At 30.5% G+C, this 18,592-nt stretch overlaps 1 protein-coding gene across 3 annotated transcripts; it reads left to right on the forward strand.

Annotated features, from left to right (window-relative positions):
• Window positions 1-297: 297 nt before the first annotated feature.
• Window positions 298-18,234, forward strand: LOC118198420 (protein O-mannose kinase-like). Of its 3 annotated transcripts, none has more exons than XM_035370090.2 (4): window positions 298-393; window positions 3,717-3,877; window positions 11,685-12,005; window positions 15,794-18,234. In XM_035370090.2, exons 2-4 carry the CDS (start codon window positions 3,872-3,874, stop codon window positions 16,520-16,522), a joined length of 1,056 nt encoding a protein of 351 aa, XP_035225981.1. In that variant the 5' UTR covers window positions 298-393; window positions 3,717-3,871; the 3' UTR covers window positions 16,523-18,234. The 3 variants fall into 3 exon arrangements, with proteins under 3 accessions (XP_035225981.1, XP_035225983.1, XP_035225979.1); XM_035370092.2 differs by having other exon boundaries at window positions 309-646; window positions 3,717-3,889; XM_035370088.2 differs by having other exon boundaries at window positions 309-646.
• Window positions 18,235-18,592: the final 358 nt, after the last annotated feature.

An 18,592-nucleotide genomic window follows, 5' to 3' on the forward strand; every position in this document is an offset into this window, starting at 1 on the left:
TTATTCAAGTGCTTGTATAGATCAACATTTTCTATACTTTTTGTTACTTAATTTATAAAAACATATTAAAAGGAAATCTAAGCCTAAGTAAATGCATCTGCATTTATTTGGAATGACTGTATTTTCAAGTTTTGGAAAGGGAGGTGAATGATCTCCTAGCAGTGGTAAAAAAGGCGTATTGGGCAAAACAGATTGACAACCACTGGGTTTAAACAATTAATTCAACTTTATTTCAGTTATTTAGTTTCTTAAATTTCTACTAGATGGCACCACCAACAGTTTACTGTTTTTGGTATACTAATTTAATTTCCCGGTTGTTATATCGGCAATTTAGTAAAGGTTTTTTGTCGAGCAGTTAAATTGTGCAGTTTTTTAATGTGATTTGTGAACGAGGTTTATTATTTTTTTTTTTTATTAACGTGAAGTTACATTTGATCTGGTTGTATCGTGTTTTCTTTGCGATGAGAAATTATCATTAAATCACGTTTTCAGTATTGCATGTTGTATAGTGTATTGTTAGATGTACCAGAGTGAAATGTTATTTTCATTGCTCTTTTTATAAAGTACTTTCATTGCACAGCTGAAATAAGAAAATAATTATTCTCTATTTCATTTGTAGAACAGCGTTAACTGGATAATAATAGAGGTATTTCTTGAAATGAGATAAGAAAATAATTATTTCTTGTAATTCTTCTATAATAATTCTCCTTCAGTTGTTGAATAGCGTTAACTAAGTATTATATTTCTTGAAATCAAAGTCAAGTTGTCCAAAGATAAAGTTGTCCGCAAAGCTAGTCATAAAGAAAAATGAGATTTTTACCATCATATAAATATTTTTTCACTTCAATTGTTCAGAAGATTGGGCTTCCTTCAAAAAACGTTACATCATTTTTCTATTAGTTGGAAGAAGTCATAACTTCATTGCATTTCAGGACATCTTATGTAATCGAAGTTTTATTTTTCTCAAAAGTTGCCACATTTCTAAAAGTCTTCCATAAAAAATAACGCTAATAAATTAGAGTGATTTCTGAAAAAGTATCTGATAGGTTTGAAGTGAAGATGGTAATAAAAAAATAAGATTTCATTTCTGCCCAAATAAAAAATTCATTTGCAGAGTAAGTAAGAGAATAAAAGCCATATGATACTAGTAGCATGTTGCATTAAAAAACCTGATTTTTATTAATTTTGTAAATTCTATCAGTTGCACTTTGAATTCAAAGTGTAGAACAACAATCTAGTTAGGGTACATAAAATACAAATTTAAGTATGCTGAAAATATTCACAGATATACAAACAGTATCGAAATTGATACTATTTAGTTCATTTTTAACGACAAAAATATAAATATATTATTTGTGGGGTACAAATACAGCAAGGTGTCTAAAGAAATTTTTAGAGAATTAAATGTGGATGTACAATAACTTTAGCATTAGGAAGCTCTTATGTAAAAGCTTAAATTTAGAAACTCACATTTATGTTTAATTGGGTGTTTTAATGTGTTAAACAAATAAACGCACTGGATTCATATAATTTGGATACACTGCCCACCATAAATTTGTTGCCACCTTTTGCCACATATGGCCTGTGAATTAATTTTATGGGTATTCCTCTGTTATCAGCATTGGATTCAGAAATGTACATGTTCATGTGTGTGTGTGTGCATATATATGTATACATATATGCAAACATACATACATTTCTAATTCCAGTCCAAACAACTGAAGAGTACCATTTTATGCAGCCTGTGATAAAGATTGAGAAAAAATGGTTCTTGTTGTTGCTGAGTATAAACTTTCTGTTTGTATCTTAGTGCTTTTAACAATAGTTTATAGCACACAGTGTGTAACTAGTAATTTCTGACAACCTTACAGAAGAAAACTGATTTTGGTGACTACATTCTAAATAAGAACTTGCAGTGATCTCTCAAACTTATATGATATATTATTTAACTGTTCGTCATTGATTTATTTCTTTATTTACTTTTATTTATCCTGATTGTCTTCCAAAGGGCTGCAGCTGTTCTAATTCTAGAAATAGGGACCCACTTGAAGTAATCTATATTTATTATTATTATAGAATAATATCTTATAATAGATAAGCAAAGAATATTATATACCTTTTGAAGCATTAGCATGTCTTAAATTGGCCCGCCTCGCAAAAGTTAACTTCCACTGATTTGAATTACCTAAGCTGGTATTTAATAAATGCTAAATAATATATTTATCATATTTAGTTTTTCAGTCATATACACCGTCAAAATAACTGTTTTGTAAAATTAGTAATCAGAATTTCATATGCTGTTTGACAAAATACGGTAGTTTCAACAGCATGTGCTGTATTGTTCAAAACTATGATATCTGAATCTATGTCTTCATAAAGATCTTCATTTCGCCCAAATTTGTTGTTATTTATTATTGCAAAAAGAAATTTTGGATAATGAATTCTTTCAGGAGCATATATATAAATCGAAAAATGAGATTGACATAGATAAACGCTGGTCTGTTTCTGTAGTCACTTACCCCACCACTCCATAAAAATGGAGAAGCAATTAATAATGAAAATTAAGGAAAATCAATATATTGATTTTATTATAAGATAGAAAAGTTATAACTGTTACAAAAATATTAATGCTAAGTGCCTTTCAGTGTATACTATTCTGTTTTCAGTATTTCATATTTTCTGTCAACCATTTTTGACACACAAAAATTGTTTCCAGTGTGTAATGAATTAGCCTGACATCACAAAACACTTATAGGATCTTGATTTTCTGTAATCTCGAGTAATCCTTAATAGGCCAGGTAATATCTAACTAAATAAAGAGAAATCTTCTTTCTAAACTTCCTGCTGTATGACTAACACAAGCTTGAGCTCATATTTAAGCTTTTTATATGCTGTATCCACAGCTTGTCTGTTGATTTTATAAATCAATAAAAAGTGGTGTATTCCTTCAAACTTCTATGTTTGGTGAAATCTTCACCAACTTTCAAAGTTCTGGAGAAAATATATTAGTACCCAGTTTTCATGCAGAAGAGACATTTATTTGAAACTTAATTTCATGTTCATCAATATACATACTTAAAATGACTAAATTTTTATATATTTAAATCATTAGTTTTTTCCCTGCAGTTATCTCTGGGAGAAAAACTAACTAAATTGTAGTATGATATTTAAGTGAGCAAAATATTTTAACCAATTTTTTAATATAGATTAGTATATGAAGTTATACTAATATTTATTAATTAATATTAAAAATTGAGTGAAGAAAGTGTTCTCATTTGAAAAACCAAAGTTAAATTTTTTTAATGAAAAGTAGGCGTGCAGATCTGAATTTTTTTATAATTGTTAACTAACTTTTTAACATTTTTATGATTTCATTTTGAAAATATGAAACTATAGCATTTTTGGTGTATAGCTGAGGCCAGTTAAATACAAGAAAGACTTTAATTGTAGGACCTATATACGTCTTAAGTAGAAAAATAAGAAAGTTGTTATTATTGGATGAATAGAATCTTTGAAATAAATGGGGAAATGACACCCGTAAAAAAAAGTTCTTAAAAAAAAGCAACTTCAGCATCTCTTGATTTTCTGTCTCTTTTGCACTTCCTTGAGGCAGCTGCATTTTTTATTAATTCTTCATTAATTTTTTATTTAAGTATATTGCACAATGCTATTTTTGAAATTCAACTTTCTTCAATTTGTAATTTTTCTGTGGACAGTCTAAAAAGTGATGAAGGCAGTAATGGTGATGATGGCAACGACTTGCAAGTTATAGCAGACGACACAGCTCCAGCAGCATTAAATGATTGAGGCCTGTGAAGTAGCTGTAGACAACAATACAAGCAAGTGAGACTCAAAACACAGGGAAGCAGCAATGAAGGTATCTTATTAGGTATCATGATTACAAAAGTTTATCCATGAATACTTTTCATGTTTTGTCCTTATTATAACTAACTGCATGCTTTGAAAATTAAATTCTCATAATTTTCTTATCTCAGTTTTTGTATTGATAAAATTAGTAAAAAGAAGGGGGGAATACTTGAGTAAATACTGTAAGTGCAATTTTTGGATATTTATTTGCCAGTACAGAAGTGGGTACTACATCTGTAAAAGAATTTTGCTATTGCCTCATGGAACGATTCTTTGCCCTTTGAAGTTGGTTTAGTAATAAAATCTCTCATACAGGCCTGCTATGTGTGGTATGTGTGTTCTTCAGATGCCATGTTTGGTTTCTTTGTAAGCACAGCTGAATTGTGTTGCAAATAATTATGTACTTCCATTAACTTCCTTATTGGAAGGTAGGTCTACCTGCTGCTTATTCATACTGCCAGGACTTAATTTTAAAATTAGAAGTTCCGGAGCCTTGTGGAAGGCCAGGAAAGATGAATAAAAGTAAATAATTAAAATGCAAAGAAATAAATTAAATTGTTGGCAAGTAGTTAAATAATAAATTAAAATAGCAGAGCTCATTTTATTTGAAACTACTGATTGAAATTACAGTTTTTCTCAAAAATTAAGAAATAATAAATAATTTGACTGAATAGCCCTGCCTACTACTGATATCACCACTTCATATTTTCTGGTCCATTTTCATTTCGTAGGGTCACTACTAATTTCTTGTTATTGATGCATCTATTATAACCATTCTATTAATTTTTATACATAAAAACCTGAATTGGATCTGCTGATCTACCACTTCTTGAATTAGAGAATTAGACATAATACCATTAAAAGGTGTCAACAAATCATATTTGAAATTTCTAAACATGAAATTACCTAAAAAATATGTAAGACAAGCTATGGCTGGTATCGGTTCAATAACTTCAATAATAGAGCTTGTGTGATTGGTGCATTTAAAATTAGCAGATGAGGATTAATTTTTCTTTTTCATTTATTTATTTTATTCTTATTGTGAAAGGTTATTTTTAAGGCCTATATTTTTTAATCTGAAGACATAAATAAAAGAAATGTAATAATTTATTCTTTTTCCATCACTAAAATTACTGATTAAAGTAATATTTACTTTTCATTTATATATAAGTACTTTGTTATTAAAGTGAAAACCACGCAAGTCTCTTGTGACATTTAAAATTTGCACATTGAGTAATTTAATTTGCCAATTTTAGTTACTCAGTAGCCACTTTCATAAGAAAATAGTGATTAAAATATAAACACCATTTTATTTATTAAAAGTAATTTAATAAAATTATGCTTATTTTAAGTGAAACATTTTAAATATTGTCCTAATTAGTGCTATTAAATAAATAATATTTTTATTAGTTTTATTCATTTTTGCTGTCTTTAACTAGTTGTAACAAGTTTCTGCCACCACAAGGTAAAATTTATTTTCTCTTACATATGTGTGTGTGTGTGTAAAATGTGAAAAAAAAAAAAACGATTTGAATTTGGCAATAGTCTTTTTTAATTCCTCATTTTAATTTGACTACTGCCCCTTCCTTTTCCTAATGAGGTACTTTGGTATTATCGCAATCACCTTGGTCAAAGTCGCCAAACTGTGGCAATGATATGCAAAACAATTCTTCAGCTAACCATATCGATAACTGTAAGTTTGAATAAGCAGCACTGTAATTTTCGTTCATGCTGTTTTAGTTACATTAGAAACTCTGAAGGCAGATTGCGATATTTTTGGTCTTCAGCTAAATTTTTAAATATGCATTTAAAGGAGCCTGCAAACAAAAAAAGTTCTGTGAAATTTTTGCTCCAATATAATATTTTTCCACAAAGGTCCGAGTGTTCATATTTGCATTTGAATATATTGTCTTTTGGAAAGTAGCCCTTTTCAGAATGCAAAGTGAAAAAGTGTAATGAAACATGTCAGCATTCGAAGCAGCAATTTGTTTGAGAATGGTTGTCTGGAATCAAGGAATCATCACTTCATTTACGGTGCCAACTACTATGAGTTTTAAACATTCATTCATCAAGTGCCTAAAGCCATCATTCATTCATCAAGTGCATTAAGTTAATTAATGGATGCTTTTCTTAGCACCCCGCCCACAGGCGAAAACGGTCGTAGTGGCAGAGCCATGAGGTCAAGCAAGGGAAAAGTCTTCTCTGTAGTAGCTGAAATCCTCTCTATAGACAGTCTGTGGTGGTTGGTCAGAGGCAGTCAAGTGGGAGGTCACCCTCCGAAGAACTGACCCCGGCCGCTTCTGCTTGAAAACGGTGAATCCGTGTGTAGGAGAAGAAATTTATGAAAATTAATCAAAGTCCTTAATTACTCTTCCTAAGTGGTTATAACATTTAATCTTTTCCTTCTGTTAATTTTTCCGCTACTCCTTTCGCTGCTCTGATTTTTTCTTATAAAATGATTTACTTGAGCTACCTGTTTCTTTTCTAGGGGCTTCAATAAGCTGCGGGAACTCCTCGTCCTTCTTAACAAATTCTTCCGGCTTTTGATTTCGCTGTGTTGATCTCTTCTCAAATTTTTGCCTTACAAACTTCACAACCATGGTAACTGCAGACATGATTTTGTTTACAGAAAATGCAAACCGGTTTTTCATCTGGTTTTAGTGGGCAAACATTGCTCCTATGTTCTTCGCCGCATTTACAACATCTTACTGAGTTTGTGCATAGATGTTGCGAGTTGCCTCACTCTTGGCATCTATAGCACTGTGTTGGTCTTCGTCGCGGATTGAAGTTTTCGATTTTTGTATTTACGCTGAACATGTTATTTAATTGATGAATTGCATAACCATTTTTATTTTTCTTTAGTTCTAGGAGTCAGATGGGCAGGTTATCAAAGTTGTTTCTTCTACTTCGGCTAAATAGCTTCACTTTTAGAATTGGGAATTTTCTTCTTTCTAGATCGGTGAAAATTGCGTCTACTTTAATATCTTCTGGTAATTCTTTCAGGATGACTCTGAGTGGCTTTTCATGAGACATTAAATACCTGTGAAATGGGATTTCTGCTTCGTTGAATAATTTCATGACTTTTCTATGATCATCTGCGGTTTTAACTTTGATAAAAATAGATTTGACTTCATTTGTGCTTCGAATTCTTCTGTGCGTATTTCGCGTAGCAATTCTTCGATTTTCAGCCAGTCTGCTTTACCTTGTAAAACAATTGGAGGGGGTAATTCGTCAGGGTTTATGTTAGGATCTTTATTTGTGCTTTCTGTTTTTTCATATGCATACTTGCCAACCTATGACACTCAAAAATCAGGAGATTTTTTTAAGAAATCGGGAGACTTTTCACAATGTTAAAAAGACTTTTTAAATGATGAAAATATAGTTTTTAATAATGAATTAACTTTAAATAGTAACTAATTCTTAAATGCAAGCAACACAAAAATACCTTACACATAAAAAAACATTTTTATTACTTGCATCGATTAATAAAAAAGAAAACCACTTTAATTAGTTTTCGTACAAATGTTATAAACAGTGGCAGATTTTGCTTTCTTTAAGAAAGAAACTTCATAATTTTGTTCGTAGTAATTGCCACGTAGGCCTACTTTCGCTAATAAAAGCTTTTCTAATGTGTCATCACTAATATTAGATCTAAATTTAGTCCTCGTTTTTGCAACAATACTGAAAATTTTCTCACACTCTGCATTATTATGGGGAACTGTCAAGATGGCCAACATAATTCTAGACAGCTCCCTATATTTTAAAATTCCATCAGCAGACATTCTGCATTAGCAACTTTTTGGTCCTCTGTTTCCGAAGAAAAATTTTATTTTTCGTTTTTTTCAACACAACTCATGTTGTACTTGTGTTTTTGTGTACGCACATGTTTGAGAACATCCGCCCTTCCACCATGCGAAATCAAAAAATCGCAACTACAGGCAGTACACATCACAAATTTATTACATTTCCTTGAGGAAATAATGGAAAGAAAGTCAACTGTGTACGATTTTTGAAACGTACACGAGTATTTCACCTTTCTGGCAGACATAACAAAAGATGATAATTTCTAAAACTATTTCCATAAGGCACGTATACTCAAAGAACTCAGGACAAAATGACCGAAATAACTAAAGAACATCCAAATAACAGCTTGCTTTGACCTCATTGGCTAATTAATATATGCCAGATGACACGTAGTGGAGCACGATGCCCCCATTGGAGAACTGGAGAACGACGTTTCTGGATACGTATATGCTCTGCTCTCACTTACAAAGCAGAAGTTATCTAATTCGCAAGGTTTTGTTTTAGATATAACCTAGAGAAAATTCAATTGCTTTCAGACTGCCAAAATCACTTTATATATATATATATATATATAACAAAGTATTAAGCCAAGTTCCATAAAAATCGTGAGAAATTTTAAGAATAAGAAAAAGTCGGGAGAAATATATTGTAAATCGGGTTGGCGGGAGAGCGGTCGAAAATCGGGAGTCTCCCGCCTAAATCGGGAGAGTTGGCAACTCTGCATATGTATTTTCTTGGGAAATTCCATGGAAGTAACTCCCTCCTTCACTTTCAGTTTTTCGTGGCGAGATCCACGAGCCCGAGTTTTTCTTCTCTTCATCGTGCTCTTCAGGATTTTTACAAATTTTATTTCGTGTTTCCATAGCGACGATCTTTTCTATAACTTCCGTTAAATCCCTACTCTTCATTAAATCCTCCGGGGTAATCTGGTCGAGCTCACTAAAATTGATTGCCTTCAGTTCGTGTTTTCCTATATGCGACACATCAGATTCTGAGGTAGTTTTTATCTACTTCTTTTTGCTTTTCTTTACTGGTGATTTAAGGTAATCTTTCCTTATCGGGAAGTGCATTGATTTCCTGGACATAATCGATCTCTCCGAATCCAATTCATCATCAGTTGATAAATCCAATTCATCATCAGTTGATAAGCCCTAAAAAAGGACAATTTCTTGTACCCAAGGGTACCTGATCAGAATAATTTTGTATTAACGCAAAAATCACAAAATACTTAACTGTCCGCCTACTGGACTGGGACAGTCTTCACGAGTGATCTGAGTCGAGTGGGAGTGATGGTTGTCTGCCATTGCAGTCATATTTATATACTGTTGGAGTTAAAAATTAACAAGTGTTAAATTTTGCTTGATAGAGTTATCAATGGCCAGTAACAATTGTGTTAGACTGGAATAATTATATGCCAGAGATACCATTTGTAAGTAGTTTTATACTGTTTTCTGGAATAAACACTGAATTAAAATTAAAGAATTTATCTAATAGCTTGCATGATATGAAATCAATAACTTTCTCCGATTTGAAATTATCATTCTTTTTCTTTTTCAAAAAATCGCCAAATTGTACCAAGGTTGTTGTGGTAGTACCAAAGTACCCCTAATGAATCTAAAGTGTGTCATCTCAAAATTAACACATTCACTACCGATCATGCACTGGCCAGTATTTGGCGTTAATGTGGAAGAGCCAATCGAACTCTGCTGCATTGTGATGGGTGATGTCTCAAGTGCCAACCACGCACTGGTGTGGTAAAATCAAAGTCTCATTGTTTATTTTCAAGTTCAGTCTATTATGTTTTGAATATATGCTGGCTTTGGCGTGGAATGAATGTTAGAAACTAGTTGTAAATGTGTGTGGTTTTTATTTCATGCAAAGATCATATATGAATAAGATTCTCAATTATACAGTTTGCAAAAATATCATTATAACTAATAATAAATTCATTTGTAATACATATATTTGTTTGTGATATAGCTTCATATAAAAATAATGCATATTGCTACTTATTTTGATTCATTTTTAACTCTTCTCATGCTCTGCCAGTATGTGCCACTCATAACTGTCTGACCCATTGTTTAAACATATGAAAGATATATAAAATTGTCAGGTTCTATCATATCCATAATGATGTGTAAATGAGTTTATATATCAAATTAAACATCCAGAAATAATTTTTTTTTTTTGTTTGTTTTTTTTTTTTTTTTTTTGTTTTCAACCACATCTGTCTGTGAGTGTCATATTACATATGTTTCTATTTTCTAATCACAAAGATATTAGCAGTTAGATATATAATAAAAAAAAATTCATTTGACGAAACATGCTAAAATGATATTTACATCTTTTGCTGCATCATCTTTTGGGGTTTGTGCAACGAAAGTAGTAAATAAGCAAAATAGCCGGTTTCTATGTCTCTGAATTGATGAGTGTAAATTAAAATTTTAAAATAATCATAGAAAAGCAATCAAGGTAATTTGTATCTTTATTAGACCAGTTCCTTCAAGGCTGAAGTAAGCAGTGTAAAATTAATAGCATAAAAAAAGAGGTTGTTTTTCTGAGATTATTTTAATTTGCATCTTTGTCAATTCAAAAACAGGCTATTTTATTTACTTCTTAGATGTACTGGGGAAAACAGTGTAGCACCAGGGTGTTTAGAATTTTTTTTTTAATATATATATATAAATATATATAATTAAATCATGTTTTTAACATTTTTTAAAATTATAAGAATAGAAATAAGATAAGAGATAAATTAAAAGATAAATTTCTAAAAAGACTAAAGTATGCGTCAAGTTTCAATAAACCTGAAGTACTATCTGGGAAGACCGAGAGAGGAGGAATGAGCTGGCTATAGCCTGATGCAGAAAAAACATTCGTATAAATAATAGGCAAAGTAGTGTGAGTTTCTTGGTGCACTAGTAATAATTAAACCTTAAAATCTATAACACAATATTAAAAAGTACATATTAGATTAAATAAGTTATACAATATGGATACTAAGTATGGCCATAGGCCGTTTACTATTATTTGGGTCATTAAATTCGTAATTGTAAATCCTTATAACTGGGTTGTTTATATTAACAAGATTGGCATAAAAGTTCCGGGCGAGCTGGCAGTAAAAACATTTAAGTTGTTCTATACCCGATTCTTCATATAACTTTTGATTTCGAACGTACCAGAGCGAATTGGTAATGTGTCTTAGGACACAATTTTGTGCGTCTTGCAATTTTTGATATAAGATTTGCATGAATATGCCCTGGCCAGGCAGGCATAGCATAGTATGAGACACAATACAGTTTTATAAATAAACGACTTGTTGTCTATTGAAAGTACACTGTTTCGAGAAATTAAGGGATGAAGTGTGACTTTACTAACTCAAAACTTATTAAGGATAGATATTATGTGTGGGTACTATGATAGAGTTTTACTGAGGATCATCCCAAGATAAAGGACTTCATTTACTTTTTGTGTTGCACCAACTCCCTTGATGACGATGCAGCAAAAGATGTAAATATCATTTCTCATTTTTGTTTTAGGCATGTTTTGTTCCCCTGTTTCTTGAGGTTTGTCATAGTACCTTTATTATTTGTTTTTTGCACATAGTTTAATCCCAAATTTAATATGGGATGGATTTTAAATGTATTTATTTTTAAATTTATTTACATAAATTAAAAAAATAAATACAAGATGCTTATTTTACATCATTACCACTGTTGTTGCTATCAGTTCACAATTGTATTGAACTGTTTTTTTACTTTTTATTTATTCTTATATACAGGTACACTTATATTTAACAAACATTCTCTGTTCGTCAAAAGCAAATTTAAAGTTAATTAAATTTTAAATGAAATTGAATTATATATATATATATATATATACCATTTAATCATACATGTAATCTAGTCTTTTATAGAAAAAAATTCCTTCTTTTGGTTGTCATTTGATTCACATTTTTGTGTACATTTTTTTAGATGAAAATTCTTACAATTTTTATATGTTCATTTCTTCAGGTTTTCTTTATGTGGGAAAGCGTCAGTCAGTGCAAATGGAATCAACAGAAGAATACTATGAGTTATATTAGCAAACTACTTTTGTATGTTACTGTGAGCATTTTAGTTGTGGCTTTATATATGAAGAATAGAGCTTTCACTAAAAATGATTCAGCTGAAATGGTTTGTTCTGTAGATTTTATCAGGAATGTATCAGTCTGCAGACCTGTCTGTCCACGTGGATATTTTGCATTACCAGGAATGGTAACATGTCATCCATGGCTGAATTGTGGTACAAAAATAATTCCTTTATTAACACTTTCTGTTAGTGTAGTAAAAACGGTAAGTTTAAATTCAGTGATTTTCTTTGCTCAATTGACAAGTTCTCCATGTAACTTGCAAAACATTTATGTATACATATGTTAAGGACAATATGGCTAGAGCCCGCTATTGGGGGGATGACAAGATGCTTATTACATAACAATCTAATGACCAAATTATTAATAAATCATTTTGCATATTGTGTGGAGCACTCGAATAGAACAATAAAGTATTTGTTTATTTATCTGTTTGACCAAGCACTATGCATAAGGCTTCATCCCTTCTGGTCAAAGTTTTATCAGTTGACATAATTCTTGATTTAATATTAAAAGTTAAATCAATTTATATTAATGTTTAGTAAATATAGTTAAAAATAAGGAAAAATAAACCATTTATTCTTAAGCATATAATGCAGGTACAATTTGACCTATTTCTTTCTGCACAAAGATGATACTGATAAAATTCAGTTTTATTCAAAAACTTTGGGGAAGGAAATTAAATTCCTATTCCGATTTAGTTTATTATAGTTATGAAATTAGATTATTTTATTAAATAAATATTACAATATATCAACCAGAATAAATAACTCACTGTTGAGTGATTCAGAAACAAGTATTTTGCACCGATAATTCTGGACCGTAATATATATAGTTAGAAATATATTTTATTATTTGAAATAGTGAGGCTAACAAATATTGCCACAAATATTTTTGTAATTTAATCTGCTTTGTGACAAAATTTTTCATCATGTTTCCACCTTGCACGCATGATATTTTAAAAATGGCTAATAGTACATACTTGAAATTTGATGGCATTCTTTATATGGGCACTATTTTCTAACTGAACCAAAAATCTGATGAATATTTTAATATTAAAAAATTTATTCATGAAAACATTACAGATTTTTTTAATAATATTTTTATAAACTCAACTCCAAATAAAATAAAAATTTAACATGAAATTCTTAGAATTTTTGGTTCACAGTAGTTTCCAAATGTTGTAAAAGCTGTATATTAAACATGGAATTAAATTATGCAACAGAATGTCTTAAACTGTGCATGCAAGGTGGAAACATGACGAAACATTTTGTCACAAAGCAGATTAACTTATAAAAATATTTGTGGAAACACAAACTTTCTCATTACTATTTCAGAAAGCAGCTGTATTATGTAGTCAGCTGTAAAAAGTTGGAAGTAACTGCTTTTAAAATAAATAAGTTCTTCAGCTTCAGCTTGGGATTGCCGCCTGAGCAGACAGTACACAACGGCATACAAGAGATATCACCGAACAGCCCAAAAATAAATAAGTTATTCCAATTCTTGTAACAGTCACATATTCGAAGATATTACAAGTTTTAAGGTGTACGAGTCCCTTTAATAATGTATTTTCTTGGGCTAAAAATTTAATTCTATGCAACATTTAAAAAGATTTTTCTGGTGAAGAAAGCATTTAATTGTTATATATAATTAGCTTTTTTATCCTGTTAGAGAAAGAAAGGGAAATTCCTTGCATTGTGATATTTTTATTATTTTACTTTCTGTTTTATGGGTTAAACTTAAAGACTGCCCTTTTGCCCAAAACAATTCTTCTTTTTTTCAATAGACTCTAGGTCTTATTTTCTTTTATAATCATTCAGTATTTTCAAGTTAATTTTGTTTCTATAATTATATATATATATATATATATATATATTTGTTACCACCCTCATCTCTGAAATGAAATCTCTTGTTATTAAACAATGCATAAATATGTTTTTTAAAAATAAAACAATAACTTATTTTCCTCTGAAGGTAGATTATTTTAAATAATGAAAAGTTCTAAATTCTGCATTTAGATAATTTTTTATCATTTAAATTATACAGTATATATATATGAAGGATGGTTTAAGATGGATGACTGATTCAGAGAATCTAATGAAAAAATGTACAGATAATTCTTGTTTATTCATTCTCTCTCCTCCAAAATTTTGGCACTTTACTTTTAAATACTATTGTGTAAATAGTTTTAAATTTCTATAATGGCCAATTTTACTGCTTTTATTAACAAATCGGGCCTTTTCGTTTTTCATAGTAGCTTGATCACCCGCTAGCTTGAAGAATTACGACTTTTTAACAAATGACTGTTTTTTCCTTTTACTCTTGCTTTTGTGGCCAAGTTTTGTAGTTTTAGCTGAATTAACCATTTTCACTTTTAGTCCCAATTTTTTCTTCCAACTACATGTCAGATGCCATTTTGAGATCTTTTCACGTTTTTCCGAGTTTTCCGACCCCCTTCGATAATTGGAGACGAGTTGCAGCTAACGGACAATCTTTTCGTATTGGCTGATGCCCACAGAACGTCGCTCCCCCCTACATACGTCACACGACTGAAGTACACAGAAGGGAATTACAACTACTTTTCAACATAGTTTTAAGAGGGAGAGCTCTGCATCGCCACAGATCAGTTTTTTGTTTCTTTTGTTACAACTTTTTCTTGGTCTTAGCAAGACCCACTTTGTTGGTTTTCGTCTTAATTTTCTTTTCTTTTCTTTTATTTTATTTTTCTTTTCTTTTATTTTAATTACAGATTTTCATTACAGATTTCTAAAATATATAAAATTATAAATCTTTAAGCTTGCAGGCCCAGCACGTATGTTTTTGTATATTTAGGACTAATAGCAGACCGCTATTTATTTTGATTTTGATTTTAATTTTTATTTTAGTCTAGATTTAAGATGTATCGGAATAGTTTTTACATATTTTAACACTTTAATGTGTCATTTTGGGCGGACGCGTCGGGAAATTGGAACAGAGAATTGAGACTATTAAAATTTTCCAAGACACTTTGTCTAAATTAAAAAATTTTGTAGCGAAAAAGTTTCAATTGTCTGTTTCGGCAAAACGCGTAATGGGGTTAGCTTGATTCGACGTTCAAACAAATAAAATTTCCCTTGAAAAGCCAGTTCGGAAGTCGAGTTAGGCTAATTTACCATTTTCCGCTTACTTTTTTATCTGATTTTGTTTTTTTATTGTTTTTTAATTTTTTTTATTGTTTTTTATTGTTTTTTTTTATTGTTTTTTGATGTTTTACATCTTAAATGGTTTGATTTTCATATGTATTAATTTTTTTAAAACATGTTGAATTTTTTGGAGCAACAGCTCTTGGTAACTTTTAGGCGAGCTTACTACAATTTTTAATTTACTTATTTTGCAGCATATTGCGCAAGATGTTTTCTAGACCAAATTGGTCATTGAGTATTGTAATTACTATCTTGCTTGATATATATATATATATATACTGCCATTTTGCCCAAAACAATTCTTCTTTCATTTCAATAGACTCTAGGTCTTATTTTCTTTTATAATCATTCAGTATTTTCAAGTTAAATTTGTTTCTATAATTATATACTATATAATTATAGAAACAAAATTATTTCTATAATTATATATATATATATTTGTTACCACCCTCATCTCTGAAATGAAATCTCTTGTTATTAAACATTGCATAAGTATGTTAGATTATTTTAAATAATCTAACATAAAACATGAAACAAGATTTTAACATGAAAGAAGAATATTTGTTACCACCCTCATCTCTGAAATGAAATCTCTTGTTATTAAACAATGCATAAGTATGTTGTTTAAAAATAAAACAATATTATAACTTATGTTCCTCTGAAGGTAGATTATTTTAAATAATGAAAAGTTCTAAATTCTGCACTTAGATAATTTTTTATCATTTAAATTATAACTTTCAATTTTTGTAATTAAAAAATTTAATTTTCATTTGCATTTTTAAGTAGGTAAATTCAATTTCCTTATTTTTAGATTTACTTAGCAAGGTGGAAACAGCATACAGTGGTTCTTTCAGTACTCTCCTCCAAAGAATTTGAAGATGATTTTATGCAAAACATTTACATGCTTAGAAATCTGGCTTCTCATAGTCACATAGTACAGTTATTAGGTTATTGTAATAATAACTCTATTTTGACTGAATATCATGACCTGGGAAGTGCTTTAAATACTAACTATCATTTAATGCACACATTAAAATCATATGATACAGTTAAAGTGCGTTTAAATTTTTGTATTAGTTATGTAACCATAATTCAATTTCTTCATACAAGTCCTCTTGGGATACGTGTTATGTGTGACTCTAACACGCTGGAAAAAACTCTGTCTCAGTATTTGCTCACTAGTGACCTTAAGCTAGTCATCAATGATTTAGATGCTACACCAGTTGTTAATAACATAACAGGAAGAGGTGTACATTGCGGCAACAGACCTCTGTCTGGATCGTTTGTTGCTCCTGAGCAGTTATGGCCTTATGCTAGTGAAGAATATGATTCTCAAAAATTGCCATTATATGATGAAAAAACAGATATATATAAAATTCCTGATGTTTGTAACTGGTTTTTAGGAAACAGTTCAGATGCTGATTTAGTGAAATACAAGTTGTTCAATATTCATAAAATGTGTAAAGATTTTAATCCAGCTTCAAGGCCTACAGCAGGTGAAATTTTAAAAGCCTATCAGGAAGTTTTAAGGAAAATATAAAATTTAGACTGTTAGATTTCACTATATGTGGTATCTTAATATTTATAGGTATGATGCTTTTATTTTGGGAGGGGGATTAAAGTGTGTGGAAGTTGCGAACTGTCCATTAGAACATTTTACAATTTTTAAATGGAAGTAAGCTGATAGTATTGGCCAGAGCCATGCTAACAGGAACAATACCTGAGGCCAGTTTCAGAATTCTGCCTTCTAAATATTTTCATTATTTTTCACATTAATATTTACTTTATAATTCTGAGTTATTACAGAAGAGGTATACAATTTTCATAACTTATTTTTAAAAACATACTGAAAGATACCATGATGAAATTTTAAAAAGTATGTGCATGCAGATATGAAGTTTTCCCCCTATTATGATAGATTATTCAAATATGGCAAAACACGCAGGGGGCTATCTGCTTAAGGAAACATATGCCTTTGTGGAAAAACCTTCTAAGGCAGGGATGGACAAAAACCACAGGCCAAAGAAGTCTGTTTATGTGCATCATATGACTGGGCTGTGAAACTTTTTTTATGGTGCCTCCCTTGTTTGCAAAATATGATGGTGAGGAAGAAGAACATCCCTTTCCAGTAGAAATTTTTAAATATAGAATTATGAGTATGCCAAAAACAGGAGCTGTTCTCATTATTTATCAAATGATTCATATGTATACTTTTTCATTTTTAAATTAAGAATGAAATATTTTTTTCCTAAGCTAATTTTTCTGATCAGTTTTTTATCTCAACATTCATATTTGTATAATTTCTAAATTAAAGCTGCTCGAAATGATAGCACTATATTCTTCAGTGATTGCACATGTGTACCTATTGTTATCATCTAAAGCTGCTCGCATATATAGTCATGTGACTCTTCTTTTTTTCTCATCAAGAACTTTGTAGCTGAAGGAAAGATGACCAATCTAAGCAGCATCCATGTGATTCAGGATTTGGGTGATGACCACCAGAAATGCTTCTTTTGCTTGCATTAGATGGATCAATCGGTATATATTTTCTTGTATATATTTTCACCATCTATATTTACTCAAGTGTTTTTGCCTTTAGGCAAATTGGTTTTCTACTTCAGAGTATTTTATTTGTATTGTTTTTAATGTAGCAAAATGTTCACATGTATTGTTGATGTGGTAGTTTGCCATTTTCTTCTGAGTTATTTAAACACACTAGAATCACCTATGTCAATGCACAAAGTGCTAGGAGGAAGCTTCATATGTGTATGCACATACTCTACAAATTTCATTGAGATGTCTTTCATAGCGCTATATTTTATATAAATTACCGAAACTATACTCTTCCTTCCCTCTCTCAATCCTTCTCTAATTTTTTGCCGTTATGGCTCTCATGTTAATGTCTCATTCAAAACATTTGTAGACTGTGAATGAGCATCCAAATATGATCTATTAGAGAAAACAAATTTTGGTAAGTTTTATTCTATAATTATACAATGATTTTATGAATGGTTTTTATTTGTGAGCATATAATGTTTCTAGAAGTTGATTTTGGCTTATAAAGAATTGTTACAAAGTAATTTTTATTATACCTCTGAGTAAATTGCCCCTTTTGTCAGTGAAGGCAAAAAAGTATCCTTTCAAAACACTATAAGAGGCAAAGATAAATATTTTATCAATTAATTTATGTATTGAATACAAATTTAATGTGCATTTTTTTACTTTGGAAAATAAAATTTATATTGATTTTCATTCTTATTTGACTCATTAAATTTTGATGTGAGCATGCTTAATATTCATTGGCAAGCAATTTAACACTCACACAGTAAATTTCCAACTTTTAATATATCATATTACATTCTTTAAGTTGTTCATATGCATTTAAAGAACTTGTGCTACCCTGTTTACCCTGTTGAGAGGTGGTAAGGAAACCTTGGATCCACGCTCAAATCTCCGAGAAGATGCTGTGTTTTCAAGTGCCCTCGCGTAATGGGGCTGTATAAAATTATGTCGAGCTGAGTGCCTCGTTAAGAGGTGAGCGGTAAGGGAAGAGGAAATAATAATCCTACTGATCTGTGCTGCAGGAATTCTCCATCAAAACTGAGCCACA

This window comes from Stegodyphus dumicola, chromosome 11, assembly GCF_044657685.1.
Source record: "Stegodyphus dumicola isolate Sdum_Otavi_A_Nest chromosome 11, ASM4465768v1".
Taxonomy (NCBI): Eukaryota; Metazoa; Arthropoda; class Arachnida; order Araneae; family Eresidae; genus Stegodyphus; species Stegodyphus dumicola.

What these genes read in the sequence shown, in the direction of transcription:
- LOC118198420 (XM_035370090.2), top strand. An exon ending in CTGTTAGTGTAGTAAAAACG is followed by an intron (nt 12,006 to 15,793) that starts GTAAGTTTAAAT and finishes CCTTATTTTTAG; the next exon opens with ATTTACTTAGCAAGGTGGAA.